The 26,400-nt window shown below is 29.6% G+C and overlaps 2 protein-coding genes across 2 annotated transcripts; one reads left to right on the plus strand and one right to left on the minus strand.

Moving 5' to 3' along the window:
- The first annotated feature begins 2,541 nt into the window (after window positions 1-2,541).
- Window positions 2,542-24,971, plus strand: LOC111026990 (serine-rich adhesin for platelets). The gene is made up of 10 exons (XM_022305184.1): window positions 2,542-2,829; window positions 18,648-18,750; window positions 18,828-19,008; window positions 19,090-19,219; window positions 20,645-20,794; window positions 21,306-21,383; window positions 22,037-22,124; window positions 22,221-22,324; window positions 22,548-22,650; window positions 23,503-24,971. The coding sequence occupies exons 2-10, from the start codon at window positions 18,696-18,698 to the stop codon at window positions 24,732-24,734; spliced, it is 2,121 nt and encodes a 706-aa protein (XP_022160876.1). The 5' UTR covers window positions 2,542-2,829; window positions 18,648-18,695; the 3' UTR covers window positions 24,735-24,971.
- On the minus strand, window positions 10,745-11,601 carry LOC111026991. Its single transcript, XM_022305186.1, has one exon. The coding sequence runs from the start codon at window positions 11,525-11,527 to the stop codon at window positions 11,279-11,281; it is 249 nt and encodes an 82-aa protein (XP_022160878.1). The 5' UTR covers window positions 11,528-11,601; the 3' UTR covers window positions 10,745-11,278.
- Window positions 24,972-26,400: the final 1,429 nt, after the last annotated feature.

The raw sequence follows: 26,400 nt of genomic DNA on the forward strand, positions 1-26,400 counted from the left end.
TACCCGACTGTATATGCTGTCAGTGAATCAGCGGGTGCGTATAGGCCATAGGTACCTATTATAATACTTGTACTTATTACCTACTAAGTACTAGGTATAATAATATAATATTGTAACATTTGTATTGTGCGCAATGTGCCAAATTTCCTCGAAACGAGATCCTAAAAACCAACACCCGGACCCGGCTGACAAAACGCATCTACCGTCTTCCTAGGACTATAATATAGATAATTGACAAATAGTGAATAGGAGTGTCTACGTACTACTGTCTAGAGTCTAGACTCAAGATATTGGATGACTTAGGTTACTAGTTAGATATATTAAGATTCACATAAGTTACCCCTAAGTATGCAATTCACAGGTAACAGGTTCCTAGTAGGAATACGCCGCCTGATTGTTTCAAAGATCGTAAATTGGAACTTATATTATTATAGGTATGCTGGCTTAATGCCTAAATAATTTGTTTTTAATGTAAATACCTAATAATATGCAAGCATGCAGTTATGATATTTTATGAGGGGCCCATCGTTATTCTGTAGAAATAAATAATAATAAAAAAAATAATACTGATTATACTAATCATAAAAATATAATTTAAATATACTGAAATTAAACAAAATATTTTAATTTTATTTTTATCAATCTTTGTATGTGTATGTAGGGTTGCCACCTTTGAAAGAAAGCAGCCCCGGAGATAGGCCGATAAGCAAAAAAAAAGGTCATCAGCAAGACGCTAGTAACCCAACCAGTACGGGGGAGTATAATCTAAAATCTATAGCTTAGTTGAAGTGAAATGATAAGTAATGAAATGCAAACAAAAAAATATTTATATAATCAGTAATCACATATTTTATCATTCAAAATTACAAATTATACTATAAAAATATAATTAAAAATCCCAAACAAGAAAAATTATTTAAATTTAAAATCATACTTAACATTATTTGTTGCACATTTTAATAATTGTTACCGGAAACTAATAAAAAAAAAGGCATAATAATAAAAACAAGTCTATTTAAGACTATAAATCGTAGGTTATCTTATCTTTATCTCCGACCCGGAGAAAAATTCTCTGAACCCGGAGCCCGTAGATTTATACGTAAACCCGGATTCTCCGGGTGAAACCCGGAGAGGTGGCAACCCTATGTGTATGTCATAATTACCTCAACCTCTATCCACGTATATACTTTAGATTCCGAGCAAAGCGATGAATTCATTGGTTTTACAATGTCGTGTTGTTTTATTTTAGATTTTTGAAAACACTTTAATAATTTATATAGAAGAAAAAATGATTCGATTTTCAACTTCGAGTTTCTGGTAGAAAATGAATCTAGTGGGTACTTTAAAGTGAGCGGGAGGTAAAAAGTAAAAAAATTCTTAGTAATTTCCATAATAATCGGAAAAACTAAAAAAAAAAAATGAAAACCAATAATTATGTGAAAACTTAGTATAAGCTACACAATCTTTACAATAGTGTGTACGCCCCCTACCCTATACTGAGCCTTTGAATGGGAAAAAGACCACGGATTGGGACTTTTTTGGCAATACCAAATTTTCAAAGGCGACCAATGGGCCTCCCCAAGATAAAATTCCTAGCGCCAACACTGGGTGAACAACTCCGGAAAAAAAATCCCCAGACTACAATATTACTCACAAACACATGCAAAGTTATTGAACAAAAATTATTGTTTTCAACTTTAATAACCTAGTGTAATTACTAATTACCAACATTATTAATGTTTAATTACAAATATTATATACTTATAAGGTAGTAATATAAACTTAAAATTTAGAAAATGTACAATTTTTATAGCTAAGGATTGAAAATTTAAAATATTACATACTACCGTTTCTTATAATGTTTTGATTATAACGTAAATAAAATATTATTAGGAAACGTTTTTACAAGTTTTACTTTACATAGGTAGATGAAATATTTAAAATATTAAAAAATAAAAATAAAAATAATTATCAAACAATAGTTAATGAAGGTAGGTGGTACTCACAGTTAAAAACATAATATATAAATATTTCGAATGATCGTTTACGTCCAATAATATGTCAAATAATACAAATAATAAAGTAATTATCAAACAATAGTTAACTCTGCACTGTTAATTATGAGATTGTCTCCTAATATTGTGGCTTGCCGAATTAAAAAAATTTGGAATATTTATTTGGCCACTCACAAACCTGACACAAAGTTTAATATAATATAGTAATGAATAATATTGTAGTCTGGGAAATTTTTTTCGGGATTGTGCAAAGGGGGATTTATTTTCCGGGGATTTTTATTCCGCAATTCGAATGAGGATGTCTAGTTTAGACAATTTAATTTATTTATGTTACTTTTACAATATACCTTATAATGAGCATAAAAAGGTGTCCCATATTTTAGAACGAGTAATATTTATAATATAATATTATTGTGCACGAACATAAGGTTATAGTACAATAGTTATGGAGTTGTTTAACACATTTGGCGACACTGAAAATGCAGCTGTGAACGACCCGTTATGTTTTTGTTTCTCATTTTTTTTTTTATCATTTGCAGTCGGGCCGTGCGTCTCGCGCTAGTGTGTTAGTGTAATTTTATTTTTTTCATTTTTTATTATTTGTTTTAAAATTTAATGATTATTGAAAGTTTTTCATTTTTCTCGTTAATATCTGTTTCAAATTGTTTTCTGTTAAGTTTATAGTGAAGTTGCTTAGGTCCGTGTTAAAGTTATTAGAAAATTTCTTAACTGTGTGGCTCCAACAAGAATTTATACATTGTCCCATGATATAATGAATCAATTTGGGTTCAGCGGATATGTTTAAAAACTCAAGGTATAATTTTTTATATTTTAGATGCTTACAAACACCCTAATTATCATGTTGTACATGTAAATAATAGATGTTTAGTAAAATAGTAGATGCTTGTCTGAAATCAGTGGTATTGCATCAAAATATTTTATGGTCACATCACACTTTTCCCTATACTTGTTAAAAAATGACTAGGGGGTGAATTTTAAGTTAATTTTAATTAAAGAACCTTATGTTTAATAACTGATATTGAGGGAGGTTTATTAGGTGGTATATTAGTATTCAGATAGCTCTAATATATATCTAAATAATTCCCCAGATTTAAAATTAAGTAGGTATTAATCGTTTTCAAATTTGTACTTGAATATCAGGCTTCATTCAATTTATCTTTTTAGGTGATTATAAAAACAAAATTCCTTGTGCTTAAGGTAAATAGGTAAAAAACCTAGTTTTAAACTAATATTTACTCAGATAAAAATATTTTTGAATGTTACAATGTAAATAAAACTTATATTGAAGTTATATTACCTTGGAATACAGTTATAACTACAAGGTAATTTTCTTTTATTTACTAGTGTAGCTATGCTATTATTTTTACTTCTGAATTAAGAAACCTGGAATTAAACTAAACTAAATTAATTCACCATGATAAAAATAATATTTTCCTCTAAGAGTAGTTGGTAGTTGTTCTTATATTTTCTAGTTATTACCTATGGCAATTGATATTAAGTACCTACCTAACGATTAAACTATTAATGGTCTTTAATATTATGTTAATAATATTTAGTATCTAACCTTCTTAAATGATGACATACCTATACCTAGATAATGTTAGGATTGTAAAATAATTTTACCAAGGATGTTACTTACCTATAATGGGTTTTTAATTTACCAAAACTAAATTAATATATATTATTGAGACAAGGATAACAAATAATATATCTAAAGATAAAAACAAAACACTTTTATACAACCATTTATATTTACATATTGATTCCAATATTAGGTAGTACAAAGTTCTCAAAGGATTAAAAATAATTTGTATTAGGTAATTGTATATTGTATCTATTTGTTACTCATTGATCATTATATTTTATTTAGTTTTTAAATAAGCATGAAGATTTAAAATCTGAATTTATTGTCTAGTTATTAGGTACCTTCTCAGAATAAATTATCATTTTTTTAAACTATTTTTAAAAAGAAAAAAAAGTTATGTTGAGCAATTTTACTTATATTAAATTCAAGATTTTATTAATTTTACTCCCTTCTTACTCCAAAATCACTAAGACTCGCTTGTATGTTTGCCACCAAAACTATGCCTGGCAATCCTTCTTGTTGTCTTAAAAATAAAAATTGATTAATTTTATTAAAATTTCATGGATGAAATGAGTCATGAAATAAGGTAGTAAATAATACGTCTCCTTTTTCAAATCTCAAAAATTAAAATCATGTTAATGACAACTAAAAAAAAAAATGTGTTTTGCCTATAATAATTGTTCTGTTGTTAAAATAAAATTATTAAGATTAATACGGATTAATACTAGTGATTGTGTTTAGTGTTTAGTGTTTACACTCCATACTTTTAATTATTTTATGCTACGCCAAATTCGTAGATATTTATAATGAAATTATTGTATATTAACGAATAGGTACTGTACAGGGAAGAATGAATTAATGTAAACAATTCTTAAGTTGATGATTGGTACCTGAGTACATAATTTAAGAATGTTTGATAGCTAATACAGTATATTATTATAAATATACTAAAATATTGTTCTTGCTATTAAATAAAAAAAATTGCTAGAAAAAATATATTCTTTACATACATTTCAGTCATTGAAAACAATATTTTCCTAAAAATGTACTATTTTTAATTACAACATGCTATCTTAATTCCTTATCCAAAGTCTGAACAGAATATTTTATGGAGTACTTTGATGAATAAAAATTTAATTTTGGACTAGTAGCTTATGAGCTATAATTTTAGTATTTATAGTATAAATGAGTGATGTGCTGTACCACTCCACTCATTAAATGGTCCACTATTCCTTCAACTACTCTCCTCATCTAACTTAAATACTTACTTATAAGTTATAACTGATAAAAACTATTCCTCTGTAATTTGATTTTTATAGATTGAAAATACTCCAAATATTACCTATTCAGTTTCATAATATGAAATTAAAAATGTTTGAAGTCATTCAAAATAATTAAAAACTTAAATAGTGATAATGATACAAAAATGTTATTTTGATTTCCATTTTAATGAAAATGGCTCTTTTAATATAGGGATCAGAACTGGTGTGTTTTTAATACAAAAACATGTCTTACGGGAAAAACTCTCAACCTAACCTAGAGTGGTCGAATTTCGTCAATTTTTTTTTCTTGAAAAAAAGAAAACATTTTTCAGATCAGATCAAACCTTGATTTTTAAAATTATAATTATAGAAGCTAAAATATGCATTTGAATAATGCACAATATTTGTTATTTTTCCTCGTATTTTTCTACCACTAAAGTAAAATTAAAATTCGAGCTTTTATCTCAGTTGAAAAAAGTTCTCATATTTCAAATAAAAAAAAAAATTGTCAAAATTGGACATATCAATGAGGCCTTTTTCCTGTGGAGACATTTTTCTTGAACTAATAGGTACTCCGTATCAACTTACCCCCTTCCCTTTATATTAGGTATACTGCAGTAGATTAGTAAAAAGTAGTAGGTAGCAACTAAAAGAAGACATCATTTTAAATTGTATATAGAAATGTGGAAAATTAGAAAAACTGACACCCTTAATCTAATATTTTATCAAACTATAAGTCGTATGCTCGGCTTCAGACGTTTGTCATTTGCATCCTCTGAGATATCTAGTTGTAGCTGAATGTCTGCTGGATTAATGACGTCTCAGTTTCATCGCATGTTTGCATGCAAATTTCTAAGTATATATTTATTTATTGTAACCATTTTTTACGAAGTATAATATTATGAGGGATATTATGCTTATGAATAATATTTGTATAATTTTTTTATTTTTATATTTTGACCGTTTTGTATTTCTTGAATCCCTACACCTATCACTTGATAAAGACAACCGGAAATTAGTTGGTAGGAAAACTATTGTTGATAATTGATATACTTACTTGGCGGCAACTAATTACTGTTCAGTCTGTTCATATATATTTTGTTGTCTTGGTGCTAGTTTATTCCGTGTAATTTTATTAATTATAATATAAGTAATAACAATAATAACAATTTAACTGTATGGAGGTATACATTTTATTTTATTTAAAATTTCAGGTTCAAGTCACTTCTTCAAAAATTTCAATTATTTTATGCATCCTTAATGTGTAATATTTTGATTCCCAATTAAGCGATGTGAAGGTACTCTGTGATAGTCTATGATAAGTTTTTTTAGAAGATTTAATCAAACAGTTTCATTATACTCTTCTTATTGTAGATTAATAATCTAGGATTCTCTCAATAGTTCCTTTAAGTTTAAAGAAAAACTATATGTAATCGGCGAACTTTGAATACCTGGCAACAAGCTTGATTGTGGTAGATCTTTCCCAAAAAAAATTTTTTTAATATTTAAAATTGAATACCATACATACCATTCCATTATTATATTGTTTTATTTTTATAGAGCAATGCACTACTCATTTTTAAGAAAATACTTTTATGTATTTTATTTTTATATTATGTTAGGTAAGAAATTTGAATAATTGAAAGATGAGATTATTTTTGAGATTTTAAATTTTATATATTTTATAGGTACTCATGATTAGGTACATGCACTGTGTAAAATTCGTTATAAACACAGTTACCTAAACCAATTATGCAGGCTCACTAATCAGGCTGAAGCTAGGTAGTAGATATAATTTTTTTTTACAATCATAGCTTCGGGGCTCATTAAATTAAATCTATTTTACACACTAACTTTAACTTGAATTTTATAAGTTATAATTTAAAAATATAGGAAAACAATTTAGTCACATACCACAATTCATCATGCCGTCTGTAGAAAGTCTGACGTTCGGAAAATATACAAGAAAAAAGTCCAGGAACTCGATCTGCTGTACCTATGATGCCTGTATAGTAGTTTTTGTTAGTTGTCGAGTGTACGTTTTCAGTGAATAGGATGTGTTGAATCTTAAGATAATTAAAAAATAAGAAGCTTAATTCGAAATAATGATTTTCAGCGAAATTGATGGCTCAATCAGCATCTATTTCTAGAGTTAGTTAATGTCATAAATCATAATACATTATAACATAATATCTATAAAATTATTACTGTCTTCTCAATTTGGTAGGTAAAGTTAAACTGCCGTAGGTTAAACTGATTTCAGTCTTAAATATCGCATGCAACTTTATAAGTTACAGTCAATAATTATCTAGTTATTACTGGCGTATCGAAAAATAGTGTGAGTAGGTTCGTCGTCGTTGGTGGTAATATAAATAGCTTAAGGTTAGTGAAAATATTTTGAAAATTCCATTATATTTAAAAAATTCGATATTTTAAATATTTGGTAAAATTGTAAAGTACCTACCTTTCTATGGTTTACGCTTTCTGAAATAACATTTAAAAAACAAAACGAATTTGGAAAAAAAAACTGGTGTTGTATAAATATTCCTATTTTCTACAATTTTTCGATTATTTTTCTCAATTATTTAGTAAATTACAACTGGATTAAATTTTCGACCAGTAACCACCTTCAATGTTAAATATTGAATCTAATTTTCTGCTTTAAAATCTATGAGAGATAAAAAAATATATAAAACAAAATATGTTAATACATTATTGTAAAATCAGTAACATTTTCGCTCTACTCAGAATCTAAATCAAAATCAAATCCTGACTTATATGCCTAATAAGAATATTTTTTCAAAGGGAAGTGAGGTCCGAGGGGTTTATTTGTTTAAATGGTAATTAGTAGTTTTATAAATTGCAATTTTCAATAACTGTCCAATTGTATGAATTATTAGAAGTGTTCCTTATTTATATTCAAAACTATATATTTTTGTTATTACTTAAGTATACTATTGTATCAGGTTTGTATTATTATACTCATCATATATTTTATAAGTTATAACCTTATAGTAAAATGTAGTTGTAGTTCGAAATATTATAGTTTTCTTACTATTTCCCCATTTTTTCATCTTTAATTTTTTTGTCGTGTTTTCGACATTTGCAGTTCTGACTTAACAGTCTTAAGTATAAATAATTATAAATTCCTGATTGTTCATGTTCTGAAACTTAACAATAATGTACCTGTATATAAATATTAAGTAAAAATGTCTGGAAGTTCTTGTATTTAATTTTTTCAAATTTTTTTCTTTCTATACAAATCAGCAAGTAAATTTAAACTTATCACAGTTAGGTTATATTTATGATAGTTTCACTTTTTCATTACGTACGTGGTATACATGCATTATTCCACCCATGTTATCCGATATTCGTGAGGATTTCCGGCGGTATTAGTAAGATGTGTCCCTGTACCTATAGGGTGCACAAAGTATCGGATGCCGATGATTTTATTGTTATGAAATGTTGATATTATTTAACACATGCTTCAATTGTTTATATTTTACTAAACCTGCATGATGTATTGTAATATTTGAATAAACTAGACTTTAGTTCATTATAAAATTATAATGAATGGAATTACCTATGTAATTTTCAGAGATTCATGCAATAAAACTTAGATTTTGTTCATTATAAAAGAATATAAGTAATAGTAATAATCAATTTTAATTATTCATCTGTTTTCCTTATTCAAATACAATATTATCAGAACTGTAAAACAACCAAGCTCGTATATAATAAAATGTTTTGCGGCCATGACAAATTGTATAAGCTTAACTTAATTTATTTGAATCAAACCCTCAATCAAACAGGCATTATTAAATCTATAATCGAATTAACTATTTAAATTGAACAACATGGTGTTGTACTGTCGTTGTTAGACTTTTAAGCGACTAACATATTATCACCACTCAACGTAATTTAGTACCATCAATGACCAATGGATGGTTTCTTCACTCAAGATTTGACTATTTAATATAAGCCACCACTTGCTCAGTTGCTCGTATTGTAACGTAATTATTTTATAGATCGTCCGTAATCTAAAAATCTATTAACGTTTTTAAAAGACAGCATGCGTTTTAAATTCAATATTCCTAAGCAGAGTGTTTTTCTGTGAATTTTAATGTCTACAAATCTAATTGAGAAGAAGTTATTATTTAATTATAACTTACAAATAAGTACCTACTACGATAAGATAAAAAAGAGTAGTGTAGTGGAACCGACATTTTGCGGGGTACTTCTGTGCCTCTCCGCTCGGCTCATAAAAACATTAAATAGGTACTTTAAACTAATGATCTATGTTCTAAAGTCTTTCGAAAATCAATTATAAGACATTAGACTTCAAAATATTTTTAAAAAATAAACTGCTTAGAAAAATGAAATTTAAAATGTGTCCTTAAAATAATTAAAACATATAAATAAATAAATATATATATTATTCAGACCTTACTTGATGAGGCACCTAAGAGTCCTAGAATATCAGCACTCTTATTTTCTTATGGATTAAATGACACAAATATCAACTGTAATTTTTATGTTTATATGAATAAAACACTCATAAATTGTTACAGAAGCAGCTATAGTTAAATCAAAAAAATATGGGTTACTTAAATTTCATAGGAACCTTCATTCTGTTTCCTGGCGTAATTTGATCTGGTTTCAACATCACCGAGTCGGTTGCCTGCACGTTTAAAAGATAACGCACGTCTCGAGATTTTTCCACTTATTATTTTATTATTGCTATTACGACCCAGTAAAAAGTAAAACCTAGTGGGCGATGCACTTATTGTAACTGTATTTCTGGTCTTTAATATGCGTGTCAATATTATTTTATGGACATTCTTTGAAAGTAGATTTAATTTATTTACATACAAAGTTCCAGTATTATTGACATTGTATCAATTTTTTGAACAATACAAATTGAATTAAAACAAACTATTAAGTGTTTAAAGAAATTAGTTGTATAGTTATAGACTCATAGTATGTACCTACAGTATTTAATTTATGCTTTATGTAATATGGTAATTCAAATAATGAAAAATATTTATAATTATTTTTCTTCTACAGTTCTATGTATGTATACTACTGATGGTGACTATTTATACATTTTTTCTAACCCAATGTACTTGTTGTATTCAAACATTTAAAAGTAGAATATTATAATTTATTATTTGAAAATATTAGGTAATTATTCTTTTATTATTTTATGATAAAAACATTATAAACATTTGATTTAATTTCTTATTTTAAAGAAACAAATAAATTTTTGCATTATTGGATTTTATGTTATACAAAAGCCGGAAGGAAGATATGGGTTGTTAAACATTACTGATACATACTTCCGGTAACCATGATCATATCCGTTCAATCCACCTATCTCTACCGAATGAGTATAAAAAAAACATTGGATCGTTTTTTTAAATAGTCGTTCGACTCGTTTTACAACGTTGTTGGGATTGAAACTGTGCGGGCGTGACTGGTTCTCTATCAAAAAAAAAACATTGTTATGAAACGTAAAATACTGTGTCTAAATACAATCGCCATGTGTGTAACCTATAATACATATTTGGCAAGTTTCTCACAGCTGCACATTAGATGAAGGACAAATTTAAATTATAACTGATTTTTTGCTAATTTGATTATTGAATTAACTGTTAAGTATTTTAATATATTTTAAATCGATAAATATTTACAAAATCAAAACGAATTTGTTAAATTAAGGTAAAATTATACGATTAATCACTTAAATTAAATTACATACATTTGTAATACAATTGTGTGAAAGGTATTTTTTATGTATATCTGGAAATTAAATTTAAAAATAGAAACAATATTGTATTGAATACAGTTATGAAATAATTTATAATTAATAATTTAACTAGTAATATTAAAGAGTCACCTATAAATTAAAAACAAAAAAAACCTACTTTACTCGACTAGAATAACATATCGTTTAGAAAGGTAGGTAATAAACTAATAGGCAAAATTGACTAAAGGTCAAGCCATGGCCACGGACGAATTTACGAACTCCGTTTTGGTCCTTATATGGGCAATTCTAGTTACTTAAATAAACAGTAGTTGTTAAGTGGTTTTCAGGCGTTCCCAACATTTATAATTTTATGAAAATTTTTTTTTCTATCGTTATAACTTCTGTAATTCTATTTGAGTATGAATGATTTGGCCTGGAAGCAGTGTCACGAGTTTGGCCTACTATGGATAGTTCTTTGTTACTTTTCTATACTTCGACATAAATATGTTGATACCTTTTATGAAAACTAACTCAACAGTTTGTTTTCTGATACAAAATTCATTACAGTTTACAAAAACATTTATTTATGTGTATCAAATTAACCAAAATACAATTTGTTTAGTTTAAATTGTGAGTACAATCTTGTCTAATCCCACTTATGTTTGTAATGTTCTTCTTCTTTTCTTCTTTTCTCGGCCCATAACTTAACATTAGCTTCAGAATTGACGGCTTTCTGAATAAGGTAAAATATTGGCGAAACAATTACAGTTGCTCCAATGAACCATGGAAACATCCAATGTTTCTTGAAGTGTAGTTTGAACGGAAACTGTACAACCTTAGATGTGAATGTGTATGGAAAAATCATCTTACGGCTTAACTTTTCACCATTGGCCATCTTTAATTTTTTATTCTTCCAGAGAAAAAAAATTTATTTACCTTTAAAATCGGGTAATAATTAATTAGGTCTTGAAAGAGCGATGCAAATTACTTATTTATTGATATCTTATTTGAATTCAAATTATTTAGAAAAAGATTCATATTTGGTTAACAAAAATAAATATACCTAAAAATGAGTAATACTGTTGAATTTTGCAGTGTACGCCTGTTGTACGTTTATAATGGTTTTATTTAAATTGACATAACATTTATAACCATAGTAACAATGTAAATCGCTAAACTTATTTCTACTTTAATAATATATGTTTTTATATACGTAGCTTATTTGTATATCGCTCGTATAATAATATTGTAGATATATAGGTGTTATAATAATGACATTATTATTATATTACTGCCCGTTGATATTCATTGTTATCGCTAATTACGTTATTGAACTGAGTTTATATTGTGTTTTAAATTATAATTATCATTTATGCAAGTATGTGTCATGTAAATAATTGTAATATTACGTTATTTAGTAACGATAAGTCCATCAACAATGACTCTAATAATACCAGATCTTGATAAAATTATTAAACAAATTTAATACAATTATGCTCTTTCCTTCTTTTCAAAAGGTAATTATTTTGAATATAATATTTGTGGAAATGTAATTTTCCCAATACTCGAGGGAAATTCAGTCCACACCAATTTTCTCGAGTGAAGAATTGGTTTCTAATGTTGTTACATGATTAGAGTTTTTCATTTTGACATTACAATTGCAAATTCTCTAAAAATAAAAACAACACAATGATGAAAATTAAAAGACGTCATTTCTATACAATATAATCACAACTATAAAAAAGAGAAAGTGGGTTCACAATTCGGACTGTTAAACATTACCGTTGTGCTTCGTACCCTATACATAAATAATATAACAATTATTACATTGTATACATTTTTAATTTTCTAATTTTCTTTTTTTTTAAGGTTATTTTTTCAAATACTTGAAAATGACTGTTAATATTATTGAAATAAAAAAATTAAACTATTTATGTAAAACAATTTAAAATACAAGACTAGTATAATAAGATCACGTATAATAGTTGTTATAACTTATAAATGCTGTATTTATTCTACACTAAATAAAAACAAATTTGTCGTTAATAATAAGTGCAAGTCATACAATTTCCTTACCTTAAAGCAAAAATACATTTTATGTAGAGACAATTCAATTTAATATTATAATAATTATTTTTTTAAATGTAAAATTACCCTGTTTTAGATAACAAACATTTTTACAATAATTGGTTATTAATTGTCGGTTATCATCGGACTAATCACTATAGTTGCTAAGTTTTTGTCACTTTTTATCAGTAGATAAATAATATCCTATGTTAGAATATAACAATATTATGATGTGAGTATAATTAAATATGTATAAAAAAATGGTTTTGTTATCCGTCACAGTCGAAACCTGAGATTTCGTGCTCATAATATTTTAAAGCTTGTTGAATAAACTAAACACCTTAACTATATTTTTACATATCACTCAGAAGTTTGTCTAAATTTCAAACTTTCGCTGTAGCAACAAATTTTACAAGACCAGTCTGCAATGATGATTCAGCAATGCTATTTATGCAAGAGCATAAGTAGAATAAATTTTACATTTTTTGCGTGTTTATGATTATGGAAGTGATATCAAATTATCTATTCTGAAAAAATGTCATAAAGTATTTTTTGTTTATCTAATACTAACGAAGTAAGGATAACTAGTTCTTATCATCAAAGTATAATTTAATTATTATTTATATAAAATATTGAACAATTTAATGTACATTTAAACATAATTTATGTACACAAATAAATGATTATGAGTCTTACTTATACGGTACACTAAATAATATGTACGAGTTTCCCCCCTATAAGTATTTATTACGTAAAAATATATTTTGTTTTACTTAAGAAAAATAATTTATTTGAGAATATTAAGTATCATGGTGTAGAAAAAGTGTATCATATGAATTAAAACTATGATATACCATTATATAATAGTTTCAGGATCAATTGTTTTCTTTGTCTTTGGTATATCGAGTACCGACCAGACATACGGATAATTTTACTTGGGCCTTGTTGTATCTGCTGTGTATTTATAATCGTATTAATTACTTTAGCACACAGCCGCAGTGGCCAATGCTAATAAGTGGTTTATTTATCTATCCTTTTCAGATATATGTATTATATATATAGGTAAAAAATGTAACAGATAGACTTGACAAATGAAAAATGAAAAATATATAAAAGTTTCATTTATTTGTATGAAAAAAATTATGAAAATTACATGGATAATATTGACAATAAAATTGCCAAAAATAATGTTTTGAAAAAGTTATTTTTAGGTAGATTCAAATTAATTTACTCGAAAAAAATTATAAAAACAAAACTACTTGACTTAAATAAACGTTTTAAACAAATTTTCTATTTTTAGTCCTTCCAAAAAAAATGTAATTAAATGTATAACTATTTATGTTGAGTATTAAAATATAAAAATAAAAATTGTATAGCATATATGTAGTACGAGCGTCTATAAAATATGTAGATTATACATTTTAAATTTTTATATTGATTAGAACAAAAGTTATTTCATTTGTAAGGTCTTTCTGTTACTTGTTTATAATATAGTATATCCTTGGTAAACAAAAAAACAGATACATTTATCTTTTTAGAATTTTATAGAGGTTATAGGTACATAAAATTATCTTTTATAATTACACCCGGGGGAAAGGGCATCTGCAGGAATTTGTAAGAGCAAACAATTTTCCATTATTCATAATATATTTATTCTATTTAAATATAGTGATTTTTTTTAGATAATCATACCTTCATAAAAAAACTATAGTAAACAACTAAATTAGTTCGAAATTTACTTGTCTCATTTATTAGTTATAAATTATAATATTTCTTAATTTTATATCAACGTGTTATCAGTTTTCACCGCCTGTAACCATGCCTTATTTAATCATACTTTTTTACAAACATATTCTTTAATCGAATATTTATGACTTAGATACTATTAGACAATTATACCTGTAAGAAACAAATGTTGAGGTTGAAACTGCTTCTTTTTGTAGATGTCATTTCGAAGGATGGGATTTCGTAAATAGGTTATCCACTGGTACATGTAAATACCTATAATAATAAAAATAATACCTATTATTATATTTATTATTATTAATACCAATTATGTACTACACAATTTAAATACTACAAATTAATATTGTATGTACTTTATATGTAATATACTATAATGTGTTTAGAAAGTTTGAAAACCCTAAATTTGTGATATCACGTGTGTAATAATGATTATAGGTCAATTTAATTGAACTACAAACTTCTGAAATATATACTATATAGCAGGGGCGGCCAAACGGTCGATCGCGGACAATTTCAAAGTTGATCATGTTAGAATTTATTTTGAGGGATACGCGTACGAAAATTAATCGAGGTTGTAGTGAACAAATCGTAGATAAGTTTTATCTGTGTAATGAAAAAATGTTTCTATGAAAGTCGATCCTCAAAGGTGACGTATATTTTTAGTAGATCGTGACCAAAAAAAGTTTGGGGGACCCCTGTTATATAGTATTTACATCTAAGTAATTGTTCAAATGTTTAGTAATGAAAATTTCTGATCATTCTACATTTGTTTATGTATATTACACAAAAAATTTTAGATTTTTAAATTATAATTATAAAGTTATAATTTTCTTATTTTAAGGCGTACCTCGAGTCTTTAAAAAAATATTTATTTACTGTGTATTTGCCGATTCAAGGTCTGATACCGTCAAGACCGAGAAGATAGTTCGCAAATATCCTTATGTTTATTTATTTTTATATTTTCCAAATTAATGTCATAATCACCCCACTGAATAGTTGAGACCGAAACTAATTATAAAATCCAGAGTTCGGAAAACTTTAAAATTTAATTTGTTAATATAAAGTTAATGTTTAATGCTTAAAACCAAGTACGTTCACTTTTTTTAAAGTATCACATTCATGTTTTTTTGTTTATTTAAAAAATCTTTAAATAAATCTTATAGATATAAATAGTTTTATAAAATTTGTTTTGTATATTATGGGAAATAATTAAATCGTATATAATAATAATTTGCACAAATAGATAATCTATTATGAAAAAATAACTAGGTATACAATAAAAGACGTTTGCTTCAAAAATATAATCACTGCAAGGGCAGCGAAGTAGAACATTTTCATTTTAGAACAAAGCTAAATCAAAACCTAAAATTAATATGATTTCAATATTTTTTTGTAGGTTTTAGTTTTAAATTTAAATTACAAAGTTCTTGATAGGAGTTATATATTGTATAAATTAATAATTATTTGAATTTATCAATACCCCCATGGATACATTTAAATAAAAACGCTTGCCAAGTTAGGGATCGGCATGTAAACTTTCTTGATTTTTAAGTTTTAGAAATTAACTGTATGTAATATATATGCATTTGTTACAATACGATTAAACCAAAATTGTACTTGCAAATTAATTTATTGAGAAGTTATTCCATTATAGTAGAATATAGTAGGTTGAATGTAACTGGTTTGAATTTAAGGGGTATTTAAGTCATTTTCCTTGTTTTATTTATTAAACTTGATAAAGAATAGTGTACCTAATACGAGTATTTTCCGATGTCACACCCAAGCGGTAAAACAATTTGAATCCAGAAAAATGTCGGTGTGAACAGCCCCGCCAAACAAAATCATTTTCATTTAGTGAGATAGATCTCCGAAGTCGGGAGCGGATTTTGTTGTTTGGGGTCTTATTAGATTCATATTCTGTAGGAGAAGTCCAGTGAAGATTTTCAGAACTTTATCTTAAATAGTTAATTCACTACAGAGCTTTGAAAAAAATTAAAACACATTTTATTGGGCGTTTTTTTTTTATGTTTTTCGGCTTTTACGCTTGTAGTGAATTAACGATTGAAGGTACAATTCCGAAAATCTTCACTGCACTTCTTCTAGCCGATGTGAATTAAACAGGACCCCAAACAATAAAATCCGTTTTCGGAAATCTACTCCGCTAAATGATGATCTAACGAAAAATAACTTTTTAACTGTGAAAAATATAATACATTTTTTCAAAAAATTTTAATTTTACATTTTGTATTTATTCGATAATCCTTTTTAATGAGCTATCAAGCAACTTTCTATCATATTTTAGGAGAACAGTTCAAAAAAACATTTTTTGGGACTGTTCACTCCGACGTTTTTGTGTGGTATCGGATCGCTCTCATTAATATTTTATATTAAAGCTAGCTAATTATCCACCTGCTTATCATTACAGCGTTACATTTTTAATATTTTCCTTTTTAACTCAAATTCTTGAAGTTTTCAAAATTCAGACTTTTCATTTCAATTACCATACTTACTTGATGCAAAATCGAGAAAGTAAAAATGTTGATACTACAAAATCATAATAATAAAAAAAAATAATTTCATTCAAACAACCTAAAAACAATTAAAGTTCCTTAAAAATAATATTTTGCTCGTGTTCTATTTGATTTAAGTGGGTGTGGACGTTTACCTCTACGCGTCATTCACAAAATATAAACGTTTTGTTTCCAAACACTTACAAAATATATTTTTAAAATAAAATAAAATATATATTGCACATTATAACTTAGGTAATAAAAAATATATAAATTCAAAATCAGTTTTTTATTTTATCGATAATGAAAGACTCACTTCCATAAGTATCTAATACCTATAATCTATATTATATCATACTGGCTTGAAAATTCCATGGTAACAAATAATCCTTTAATAATAGTTAACAATATTGATTGCCATTTAAAATTATCAGTTAGTACAATATTGTTAGCAAGGTTATACCCAGGATTAAATAAACATTTTTATTTATAATATTATGTATTTTATATCAATAATATTGTACAAAAATATTACAACTAATAAACCTATGTCAATAAATGAACAATGAATTATATTACAACTGTGATATATTAGGTGGACCGCGCTGTTATTTTGTTTTTCTGTGTTGGCTATAATATTATTTGGTATCGATATAACACTACGGCCCACCCCACTCATAATCATTAACCATGTGTAAACATAATATAATATGCATTTTATTTTTCATGTTGGGTACAAATATTTGAATTACGAGAAAATGTAAAAAATGTATGCCCGTTTAAGTTAAAATAAAAGTTCCCAGTTTTTTTAACGCCTGTAACCTTTATAAGCAACTGTATTCACAAATAAAAGATATCACTATAGGCATAATATAATATATAGGTACTAGCTTATAATGCCTGTACAATATTGGTAATAGCCTATTAGTGTAGACGTGGTTGTTATTTTTTATATTAATTGCGGCCAACATTAACGCCTTTGCAATCCAGCCTACATCTAATTAATAAAATAGTGTATATACAATATACATATATATATTTAAAGAATAATATTTCTGTTTATGATACATACATACGAATTGCTTATTACTCATCAGTTAAGCTGATAGTGTTATACAAATTATGATTTTATTTTATTTTGCTTGTATCAGTCAAATCTTCTAAATATTATATAGCATACAGTTAATACATCAACAGACAACAATAACATCGCCCAACACTGTACCAAGTCTAATCTTCAATTCAATTTTAGGTGTTATTTATTATATGTCAATTGTTTATTAAAGCGTAAACTACTCGTATATATATATTAAGTATCGGCTTGTCTTTTTCATTAATTTGGTTTATATTTAGTTTCAGTCGCCGCTTATTTCTGAGTTTATTATTTTGGCACTGTTTTATATTTTTGTAGCCTGACTCTATAGTTTTTAAAATAACGGCACATAAATCTGTGTTTTCATTTCTATCTTGCGCTCTTAATCGAAAGGAAATGTTCAGTGTATAGTGTTTATTAATACACAATAGGGGGGCCACGTGTTTTTCGTATTTGGCAAATAGAGGAACCTCAATTTATTGATGTACTTAATGACGTTAATCCCACGAATTGAATAAAGATTAATATGCTTTTTTGTTTTAAATAACTGTTCAAAGATTTGTATCAAATTGATTAATCTTTATTCTTTTTTGTTACAGCCAAATGCAACAAAGCATATAAAATAAACTCTATGCTATTTACACACCATGTCTTGTGTGCGGGAATCATCACCGCAATCGGAACATGTGGTCCAGAGACCAGGTAAATTTATTAAAGATTGATAACAAATAAATAATAATCCATTGAACAATATTTTAAAATTGTAAAAATGTTAATAGAACCCAAAGTACGTCGATTTAATCCACTTAGACGTCTGCGCCGAATATTCAGACGTAAAGCTCAGAGTCCTGAGCCCAACGAAGTCAAATCATGTGACAATATTGTAGAACCACCTGGTTTAGATACATCCAGAAGTCGTTCGACTAGTCAGCTGATTGACGAGCCATTTGCCAGAAGGCGGTATGTACAAAGAATGAAGTTCTTTTTTCATCTTTCACGCTCCAGGGCAACGTTTTAATGAAGTTTTTAAATTAATTATAGAAGCTTACACTCCACTATACTGAGCGTTAGCCACGACAGTGTGTTCAACCCTGAACAACATTCTGGTCAATCCGATTCTGAATCTGCTGTATCCGTGCCGCCATTAGGATTTCCTCAAGCCAATATACAGGTAATTAAAAATTCTATTTTGGATTTGATATAATAAAAAAATAATAATACCTACAAAGAAGAAACCATTATTATATATTATCGGTATTTTAGAATATTATATTCGTATTATCTTAATACATTTTCTCATTGTTTTCAATACATGTATACAGTCATTAGTATTGTTCGTTTTAATTTTTTCAAATGGTGCAAAACACAATAGCTAATTTCCGTTTAATTTGCCAAACGCTTGTTTTCTAATATTTTTTAAACCAATCACATTCTGCCATCCATGCAGCGTTCGATGAATTATGCATATTTATATAAAGTCGTATGAATGATGTAAGTGTGTTCTACTCAAATTTACTGTCTAACCTAACTCACAGAAACAGAACTCTCACTTTGTATCGTCAAAACATTTAAACATATAAGTTCCTTTTCAGTTTTCTTAAAAACATATGGCTCAAGTAAGTAAATTTTATAAGTCGTTCTAAGTAATATCTAGGTATAAGTAGAATCTAAGTATAAGTCTTATAGTAAAAATAAAAATAAAATAAAATAGTTCTAGTTAAAACACTACTTATCTGAATTCGACCTGGAACCATAAAAATATCATATTTATTAGTTTGCGTGCGTTTTACATTTTCTCTCGATTAAAACTAGATAAGCGAGGTTGATGCGCGCGCTAGTGCATTAACGACCTATTATATTTAGTATGTGTACCAGACACTATACAATGGCCCGAAGCATTTCGAATAGGGAGAATTGCGGGAACCCAGCTGACCGTGACCTTTAATCATCACTGTGTAGCAAACCACCATGTGTAACGCCCTGTTGTGATACCTTCTGTGTCTGATGATATTACTGCTACTATATACTTGATAGTCGATTCTATATATTATTTAACTTATTAAATTTGTGTACCTCATACTTTACGTATAACTATGAAATAATGTATAATATTATGACGATAATTGAAGCTTATTTGAATTTAAGTCTAATTCATTACGAATAATTAGGTACTTATAATTAAAAATTAAAACCATTTGATAATGTTTATTATATATTTGCTTGGTGTAAATCTTTAATGTTTAACTGTAATTATAATATATTCATTGATATCCAATCGAATTCAAAATATATTATAAATTAAAAATAAGGATTAACCTGTTCCTTTTAGACGTTATTATTAAAAATAATTAATTAATTTTTACTTATCACACAATCAGTAATCTGCACTAAGATTACCGAAGTGCAAAACTGCAATCAGTGTCAAAAAATGATAATTTAAAGCAAAATTGAATGAAACACATGAACAAATTATACATGTATCAATTATGATTATAATAATATATTGGCCATGGAATACCAAATCTATTTTTAATATCTTAATACATTATTTGATTATTTAATTTTTCATACTACAATTTTTTTTAACTTTATAAAGGCCGAATTACTAGAAGCGGTAAGAAGGCGAAGAAAAATTCAAGATGACGATGATAGTTTTGATATGGACAATGAAGATTTAGGACTCCCACGAAGTCCATCAATGCATTCTCCTACTATTGCCACTGGCAACGATCTCCGATTGAGCAAAGTAAGACTAGTAAGATATATAGCTTAAGAGGACGCTATACCCGCATGTGTTGTCTCCGTCTTACAAACGTACAACGTGACAAATTTTACGTCCATAATAACGCATTTTATTTTGTAATTTCTAAAATTAGAATGAATTTACCTCTTATAAAATTAAAAGGCAAGAATATAATCTAGGGCAGATTTTATTGATATTATTATTTTTAAGTTCGTTATGATCGTTTTAAAACAATTCAAACAAATTGTTCAAACAATTTACAGTTTAAAAGTAGTATAACTAACTTAAAAATTCTAATATCAATGAAATCCTCTGAGATGCCCTATATAATATTCTTGCCTCTAAATGTTATAAGAAGTAAATTCACTCCAATTTTAAAAATAACAGAGTGAAATGTATAATTGTGAACGTAAAATTTGTCACATTGTACGTTTGTGAGACGGAGACAACAAACGCCTATGTGTCCGCTTAAACGTATTTTAATAAACAATGATTTTTAAAAATGTATCTTTAGGAGCTGATTACTAAATCTTCACATAGTACATGCAGTGATGGATCACTCCTTAGTATGGGCAGTTCCGAAATGGACGAAGTATGGCATTTAATATATTATAACTAAAATTATTATGATAGTTGATAAGAGCCCCAATAGACACACAGTATAAATGCAAATTAAATTTAACAATTAATATTAAAATATGCACAGTACACGATACAAGTTTTAATTTTCATATTTTGATTTTAAAATAATGAGTTAAAGGCCGTTCTTACAATGTCCGGTTAAAGTTAATGAACACTTAATCCGCTGAATTCTTCCGGTTATAAAATCTGGTATCAGCCGATTAGTATCGGTTAGCATTAACCGACACTAACCTAACCGGACATTGCGAGATCGGCTCTAAGAGGAAGACCTAATGAGAGATAGATAGGTATGCAGAATAAAGAGTGACATGAAAATAGCAGTGTTGGTGAGTTACGGCCCAATCCCTAAATAACGATTAGTGGCGACCCGTTCTCATGAGAGGTAGATGGTAGGGTATATTTTATTAAATATTGAAACATAATTTTAATTAATAATTTAAATAGTCATAATTAATTGTATAAACATATAGCACGAGTTATATCACATTTTGTCAATTGATTGCATAAATTTAAATTCCTATTTAAATAACAACGTTTAAAAATAAAAATTTAGTCTAAAATATATTCTTTTATTTGTAATAATGAATACAATCTTTCTTAAAGGATTCTTTTGGAGCACACAATTCTCGATATTCATCCAAAATATCGTTACATGACAAGCGCACGTCTCAAACTCATCTTGACAGTTCGGGTAAACGTCACGAACATCTTTTAATATTTTTAATGTTATATTTATTCATCATATATGTATATAGTATTGTAAACCTATGTATTATACATTGTGCAGACGGTGACTATTCGACAAGTGTTCCTCTTAGTCATGCCGTGGCTAAACACCGAATGGCGATCAGACCCAAAAGAAAGCACGGCAACCCTCGCAGCAAAAAACCTGTAAGTCTTGATGATCCAATTGTGTTATATTTTTAATTTCCAAATACAATGAAACTTCCAATATTAACAACACTTTCTGTTTAACGAAATATTTTTGAGTACCAAATTAATTTAATTCTATTTAACAAATGTCTCTGTAATAGAGACTACGTATTATGGAAATTTCACTGTATTTATATAAATATACCAACGACACGTATAATCATCGATGTTTTACACTCAGCTGTCTGTGACGAATGCTCTTCCCGCGACGCCTGAAGTGAACGAAGAGCACTCGGGCCGGTCAACTTCGCCCGAAACCAAGCCTCAGACTGCCGACACAGCAGGTATATACAATTACGGCCAAAGCTATTCCGCTTATTATCCCAGCAAATTCAAGGCTAGACGGCCGTCGAAAAATAACGCTTTTGCTAAACCGAAACGTAAATTACCACCGAATCGACGGTCCCGCGCTTTTCGGCTGTGCGGCTGCCTCAGCCGTAGCCGTTCCGGAGCGTATCGCGTACGAAACGACACGCTCCCGTATTTTGTACGGAGTTCGTCCGTCCGCCCTGTCGGATTTAACAAGATTTCTCCTCCGTTGTCGATCCGCAAACGACGACAATCACCACCAATATCATCACCGCCACAACCACCACCACCACAACGACAACAACAACAACAGCCACGACAAATTGACGTGACCCAAGGTAGAATTAGACTGAATTTGTACGCTTATCCGGAAGGGTATTTGGCGTTTCTGGAGAGTTACTTCGTGTGTACTAGTACGAGTAGTGGTAGTAATTGTGGTCCGAGTAATAGTAACTTCGACGACGATGTGGCGTCGACGAGAAAAAGACTGTCCGCCATCAGCGAAGAGGACGTGTGTCCCCTTTGCGGCGGTTCCGTGGACTACGCAACGATGAAAAATGCCATCACAATGACTAGTCGATGGAAAAACGCATTGCTAGTGCCGTTCTAAAATTTAATGTTATTGCTATTATTTAGATATAGATCAACTCGCGCGCGTTCGTGTTTGGGTCGATGCTTTGGATTATGATGTATACTTACCTAAAAATAATTATCGCTCTTTTCCTTCATTAATCCGCTACAGTTGCGTCACGTGGACTTTCAGTTTTTTATTTTTTTTTTTTTTTTACTTCGCACTCACTACTACTACACGTGTTTTTTTTTTGCAGATGGCACCACTACCATCAGCACCGTCACCTCAGACACTAAAACCACCACCTCCTCCACCACCACCAACAACATCTCCTCCAACACCACCACTACTACAAACGACACAGTCATCACTACTGTGGTGCCTGTCGTTGTCACCGACACAGCTTGCACCGCCACTGGCTCGACGGTCGGGTCCTGTGATTTGGACACTTCGGTGGACGAGATTTCTGTGGAAAACGTTCCACGGCGCGAAGAGGGCTTTTTCCACCGCTTGTTGTCGCGTCGAAGCACCAAGAAGAAAGCCGCTGCCACCAAGTCCGCGTCCACCGAAGACGTGGACGTGGACCGGTTCCTGTTCGACGAGTCGACGGGCGCGAGGCCACGGCAACGTGAAGAACCGCCGCCGGCCGGCCGCATGCAGCTGTCGTATCCACCCGACATGCCACCCGACCACGGTCCACTGCACCATCGCGTCCCCGTGTCGTCAGTGGCCCCCGCCGAGGACGTTTTCGAGCCAGATACGTTCGCGCCGATCAAACAGTCGTTCAGTCTCGGACAGCATCACACTCACCAGACGGCCGCAACAGACGACGACGCCACGTCCAGTGGCGACGGGTCGTCCGTCCAGAAATCATCATCGTCGGACAGCGTGTCCAGCGCCGTCCTGGACGAGTTGGTCGATTCGGCGGTTGCAGTGTCGATGACCACCGACGAACGGCATCGGAGTTATAGTTCCAGCGACTCGGAACACCAAGTCTGCGGTACCGACGGTAGTCTACAACACTTGCGCCCAATACCCGCTCCGCGTCCATCCAAACTCTACAACGGCGGAGGCGGCACCGCGGCCGACGTGGTGGTGCGGAGGAAAAAGCGTGACGACCAACAGCAACCCGAACTGCTGAAGGTGTTCGCCCGGCGGTCGCTGAAGTTGGGCAAAGAAGGCGAGCCGGAATTTTTGTTGTTGTCGGCCGACATCGACCGCGGTGACGACGGTGATGGCGACAATAAGGAGATAACAGCAAACGGCGAGTGGCCCGTGGAACAACAGGTCGCGGTGGCGTCCGAGGACCGCGTGGTCGTGGTCGTGGTGGACAACGATAACCGTCACGCCGAGCACGTGGTGGTAGACGTCAACGAGAACCAGACAGTTGCGGCGGCGGCGGCGGTCGAAGTCGTGCCCAGGTTCAAGCGCATACAGCAGCGCCGGGAGGAGTGGGAAAAACGTCTGTTGCAGCAACAGCGGAACTGAGCAAGAAACCAACTTACGTACTCGTCCTCTTTTTTCTCATCAATTCCACCTCAACCCTTTCCGGCTGTTGTTATTATATATTTCACCTTCCCCCGACTGGTGGGGCGATTAACTATTTTGGAGCACCCCGACAAATTAGTGTAATCGCTTTTTACAGTTTAATATTTATTCCTTTTCTATATAGAACGGTGCTAGATGATGGTTGTTCACTTTTTACTTGAGTAGCCTTGAACGAGACTATGAAATCAATGGTTATGACTTGGGTTGTGACTTTCATTAAAATATTCGTTACAATAAACACGTACATTGTACACATGCAATATATATTTTGATAAATTAAAAAAAACTTGATAATAATAATTCAACAGATATTACCATTTTATAAAATTAATATAATGAATGTTCATGTTATAAAAATTATATATTTATGTATATTTTATTATATATTCATAGTGAGAAAGTATGATAATATTGTAGTTATGTTGTTTTGGACAAATATTTTTTTCGTCAGATATAAAAGTCCTATATATTTCAAAAAGTTATTTAGATAATATATATAATAGGTACTTTATTATATTTACGTATTTTATTGAGTCGATAAATAGTGATTGGTGTTCTAGTAACGACGTTTGTTTTTCGTTAATTTTTTCATAACTGTTAATCTGTGATTTCAAAACGTTTAAGACATTTTATTAATAATAACTTTACCAAACTTTTATCTAAAATTTAATAATTGTTATTACCTTCCCCATTATTTTTTTCGTTGTTAAAGTTCCTTCCTCTTTATAAATTTACTACCCTGTCCATTATTTTAAGTATTTAATAGTGATTTTTTTAATTTATATGTTTATACCTTTCGACAATACTATTTACAATATGCTCGTCGTATACGATACGTCGCCGCGTTCTTGCCCTCTCCATAAGCGCTGCACGAACCCCGTCTGACAATAACTCTCGCAAAAATGTCACTATTTTAACCGCACATACCAATTACCAGGTATATGGTCGCGGAAGAACATGATGCGTACGCGAATTAGGTCCGGATGACGACGGACGCGTTCTTGGCGAACCGTCCGTACGAAATTTCCCATTTGATAATGGTATCGACGTTTCGTTCCGAGTATTTTTCCCCGTCAGGTTGTGTTGTGTTCTATTTTAACGTAGACTTATTTTTACACGATCCTATTTAAGATTAAATTCAAAATAACATTTTTTTTTTAAATCCGATCGACTGAGACGTAATGAACCGTGATCTCCGCAGTATTTTGACGGTCGATCGACTATTATATAGTATATACTGGTTGGATTTAATATAAAACATAACAAAAACATTAACCTCGTGTAATTTTTTAATCAAAATACCAAAAAAAAAAATACCCTTTACGTATACGTACTACTAACAACTACACATATATATCGCAATACCTGACATTTTTCGGCATATTATTATTACTATCATTATTACTATTATCATTGTGATCATCATCACGTTATTATTATTACCTTTTTTTTTAACGCTTGTATACTTTTATTTTTTATTATTATTGTGTATTTATAAATATGTTAAATATTTATTTTTCGTAAAACCATGTATTTTTGTATTTATATTTTATGACCAACATAATAATATTTTTAAATCGACATTATTATATTATATTATATTATA

This window comes from Myzus persicae, unplaced genomic scaffold, assembly GCF_001856785.1.
Source record: "Myzus persicae strain clone G006 unplaced genomic scaffold, MPER_G0061.0, whole genome shotgun sequence".
Classification (NCBI taxonomy): domain Eukaryota; kingdom Metazoa; phylum Arthropoda; class Insecta; order Hemiptera; family Aphididae; genus Myzus; species Myzus persicae.

Bases quoted from the DNA above. Each gene is read 5' to 3' on its own strand.
- LOC111026991 (XM_022305186.1), bottom strand. From the start codon at position 11,527: ATGGCCAATGGTGAAAAGTTAAGCCGTAAGATGATTTTTCCATACACA.
- LOC111026990 (XM_022305184.1), top strand. From the start codon at position 18,696: ATGTCTTGTGTGCGGGAATCATCACCGCAATCGGAACATGTGGTCCAG. The intron at 19,009-19,089 runs GTATGTACAAAG...AATTAATTATAG, and splicing joins GAGCCATTTGCCAGAAGGCG to AAGCTTACACTCCACTATAC. The intron at 22,125-22,220 runs GTAAACGTCACG...TACATTGTGCAG, and splicing joins AACTCATCTTGACAGTTCGG to ACGGTGACTATTCGACAAGT.